The sequence below is a fragment of the Amblyraja radiata genome, chromosome 9, assembly GCF_010909765.2.
Source record: "Amblyraja radiata isolate CabotCenter1 chromosome 9, sAmbRad1.1.pri, whole genome shotgun sequence".
Taxonomy (NCBI): Eukaryota; Metazoa; Chordata; class Chondrichthyes; order Rajiformes; family Rajidae; genus Amblyraja; species Amblyraja radiata.
In genome coordinates this window covers 72,990,411-72,993,897 of record NC_045964.1, presented here as the reverse complement: position 1 = coordinate 72,993,897, position 3,487 = coordinate 72,990,411, and the positions used below count along the sequence as shown (strand labels likewise).

The following is a 3,487-nucleotide window of genomic DNA, read 5'->3' as shown; positions in this document are numbered from 1 at the left end:
GGTGAATATGGCAATAATGATACACTTAAAGCGGTATCAGGCTTCAAAGTAAAGTCTTTGCCATTGTTAGATCGGCTTAAGACGCCTTCAAGGGGACAGTTTTCAACGTTTACTGTTTAAATTTCGTCGCAATGGGTCCAAGAAAAAAGTGTCAATTCCCTTTCAAAATCGCAGGGATTACATCCACGTCTGTTCCACCCGGAGCACCGGGTTTGGATCTGGCCAGCGGGGCTAATGTTATCCTAATTTCACACTTAATGGAGAACCATCCCAGGTGAGCGAGGGGCGCTTTCGCCAGAGGCCGTAGGCTGGAGGCCGGGGTTTTGTGAGCCAAGCGTTGTCACTTGTCCGTTTCTCCTCACTCCCTTCTCTCAAAAGGGGGGTAGAGCCACCTTGCATGAGCGAGAGGTGGGAAGGACACGCTGAGATCACCGTCCACTTCATCGGGAAAAAGAAGCAGAACAATTAGCATTTCACACGCTTTTCAACAAAAAAAAATCGCCCAGCCCTACCTTCCCCACGGAGTTCATCGTTTCCAATGGATTGTCCTTTTTTGGCTGTTGCGTGCGTTGGCAGGGTGACAGTATTCGAGTGTGCAAACTTGTGCTATTGTCCCCAGTCGCTGCGAAGCCATGGCGACCCACTAATATGACATAGGAAAATGTTTACTGATGGATATTCTATGGGCTTTGTCCAAGTCTTTCTCTATGATGCCGACTCGATTTAAGTCTCTAACTGTTTGATTACAAATGCAAGAGTGCTATCCAACTCGGTCCCATTGTCAGGACGGGTTGAATGGGTAATTCAGCTTTTGTGTGTTTCGATTGAGAAGGCAAACATAAAGACAAGATTCTTGAGCGCTCAAGCCCCCTAACCATGGATATCTGCACATCTCTTCAGTTTTTCCTGCTACTTCTTCTGACATCAACCACCCCCCCCCCCCCCCCCCCCCCCCAAAAAAGCCTTAGCAGAGCAGCTAAAAGTAGACAGGCCAGGCTTGCAAAGGCAGCATTGTGTTGCTGCACTCAAGCATGCCTATCGCAAAGCATCGGGCAGCTGAACTTATTTTTCATGTAAAACAAAAATCCACGGAGGCCTCGCATATTATCCGCACTTCATGTTTTAGAGCTAAGGGCGACGAAGAGGGAGAAGAGGCAGAGAGACAGGGAGAGAGAGAGTGGGAAAATTGCACTGAAAATTATTGTACTTATTTCCCTCTCTCTTGCGTTTCCATAACAACAATTTGTGATACAAAAGAATGTGGAACAAGCGAGCCCAGCGCCTGATTGGGATGTATTGTGTTAAGAAGGAGCCGCTGATTGGTCTGGAAGTGCCTTAACTACAGGCAGTTTATATTCATTCAGCTAACTCTAGTGGGAAAATAAGAACGAAATTTCAAGATTTGTTCTCTAGCGGGTTCCAAAGGTGAGCAGAAGCGTTTAAACAAGGGCTGGGTTACAGATGGAGATATTTCACAGGTACCACGCGTGTCACCAGCGCTGTGTGCGCTTGTGTGTTTACGCTTAATGGTATACAGTAAATCCTATTCAAAGGATTCTCAACAGGAATAGATTGCACCGCAAAGTTAAGAAAGTAAGATTGGAGAAGTTTTATACCATTGTCAGATGCATGGCCCTTGGTAACTGCATACCTGGGCGAATGCCAAGGGTAGCAATGACTTTAGCATGGTGGCATGTTCCTACCAATGAAAACTGTTAAGAAATGTAATGTGTGTGGATGTACGTATGTGTTTTCTAGGAATTATTGCATTGGGCTCGTCAAAAAACACGATAGGGAACGTGAGGCAGTTGCACGAGAAAACAAAACAATATTCTACCCCTTAGACCATGGACTGTGAATATTGACTGCCCTCGGCTAACATCTCAAGATTCAAGATGAACACAATCACGTGTGGTTCGACTCTTTAGTGTTTACAGCAGTGTTGAAGGTTGGTAATATTATTGGATGGGGTGGCAGATAGAAGTGACTTCCCCGGAATAATTCTGCTCTTCAATAATTCAGAATAATTCAGTAAAACCCGCGCAATAATCTCACTTCTTTCTCACACAGGTTTGAACGGACAAACGGGGACGTGTACCATCCTCCTGTGCCCACTGATGGCGAACTGGCCCTAAGAGAGGATACACTGGAATACGTTTGGGATTAATATGGCATCAGCGGACAGCGAGGTTAAAACTTTGTTGAACTTCGTCAATTTGGCTTCGAGTGACATCAAGGCGGCCTTGGACAAATCGGCTCCTTGCCGCCGCTCGGTCGACCACAGGAAATACCTGCAGAAACAGCTGAAGCGTTTTTCGCAGAAATACTCGCGGATTCCGCGCTGTCATCCAAGTCGACTGCTGGATCCCAGTTCGAAGGGAGGGACGGAGGACAAGACACGAGCGTACATCCTACAGCATGCACCTCCCGCTGACCACGACTGTGGCGAAACGTTGTCGGGGACTATTACGGCGGCTGGGAAACAACTCGGCAGGCAAAACCAGGTGCCCATGAGGAAGCGGCAGCTCCCTGCGTCGTTCTGGGAGGAGCCGAGGCCGGCCAAAACCCTGCAGCCCTTGAACCTGTTTCATGTGGAGCAGGTGGAGGCCGCGGCCGACGGTCCTGCCGGCCCGGGATCCGAAAGCAAGCGAATGCAAGAATGCTCTAACCCTCCCAAACTCTCCTCGGCGCTGCCAGCCATCCCACAGGACTGCGAGAGAGAGCCGGTGAAATTCCACTTGGCCTCGCTGTCACGCACAATGAACGTGTGCAGTTGCTGTCCATTTCAGTACCATGGCCACCGGGTTTATCAAGGGCAGCTGTGCTTGCCTCCGTCTGGATATCCCGACATTGGTATATGGAGGAAGGGGGGCACTCCATCCACCGACCTACAGGCGTACTCCAAAGACTCTCCAAGCGGACAGAAAATTCACAAACCTGTCGTTTTGAAACCCATTCCCACGAAGCCCACTGTCCCACCCCCCTTGTACAACGTGTACGGATTTCTTTGATCGCCTGTAGTTCGAGTGAACTTTCAAACTTCCAGCAGGGACACTGTGAAACTGGCAGTGTTTGAGAGTGCGCTACGTCTGTCCACTTGGCGTGATCATTAAGCAAGTAGTTGTCGGGATAATAGGCGTGCAATGGTGCCTTGTACCTGGTCGTGTAGATACATTCAATGCGTCTCTCTCCCGGTATATGTCGTGTCTATGCGCGCGTGTATGAATTAGTTTATGTTGACGGTGTGCGTGTGCGCGTGCACGTGCGCGTGTGCGTGAGTGTGCGCGTGTGCGTGTGTGCGCACGTGTGTTTGCGAGTGTGTCTGTGTGTGTGTGCGCGTGTGCGCGTGTGTTTGCGCGCGCGTGTGTGAGCGCGTGTGTTTGCGCGCGTGTGTGTGAGCGCGTGTGTTTGCGCGCGTGTGTGTGTGCGTGTGTTTGCGCGCGTGTGTGTGTGTGTGCGTGTGTGTGTGCGCGTGTGTTTGCTCGCG

The 3,487-nt window shown here is 49.8% G+C and overlaps 1 protein-coding gene across 3 annotated transcripts; it reads left to right on the top strand.

Annotated features, from left to right (window-relative positions):
• Positions 1-1,051: 1,051 nt before the first annotated feature.
• fam181a (family with sequence similarity 181 member A) lies at positions 1,052-3,272 on the top strand. Of its 3 annotated transcripts, none has more exons than XM_033027729.1 (3): positions 1,053-1,425; positions 1,759-1,948; positions 2,071-3,272. In XM_033027729.1, the coding sequence occupies exon 3, from the start codon at positions 2,169-2,171 to the stop codon at positions 3,009-3,011; it is 843 nt and encodes a 280-aa protein (XP_032883620.1). In that variant the 5' UTR covers positions 1,053-1,425; positions 1,759-1,948; positions 2,071-2,168; the 3' UTR covers positions 3,012-3,272. The 3 variants fall into 3 exon arrangements, with proteins under 3 accessions (XP_032883622.1, XP_032883620.1, XP_032883621.1); XM_033027730.1 differs by lacking the exon at positions 1,053-1,425 and adding an exon at positions 1,434-1,593; XM_033027731.1 differs by lacking the exon at positions 1,759-1,948 and having other exon boundaries at positions 1,052-1,425.
• The last annotated feature ends 215 nt before the right edge of the window (positions 3,273-3,487 follow it).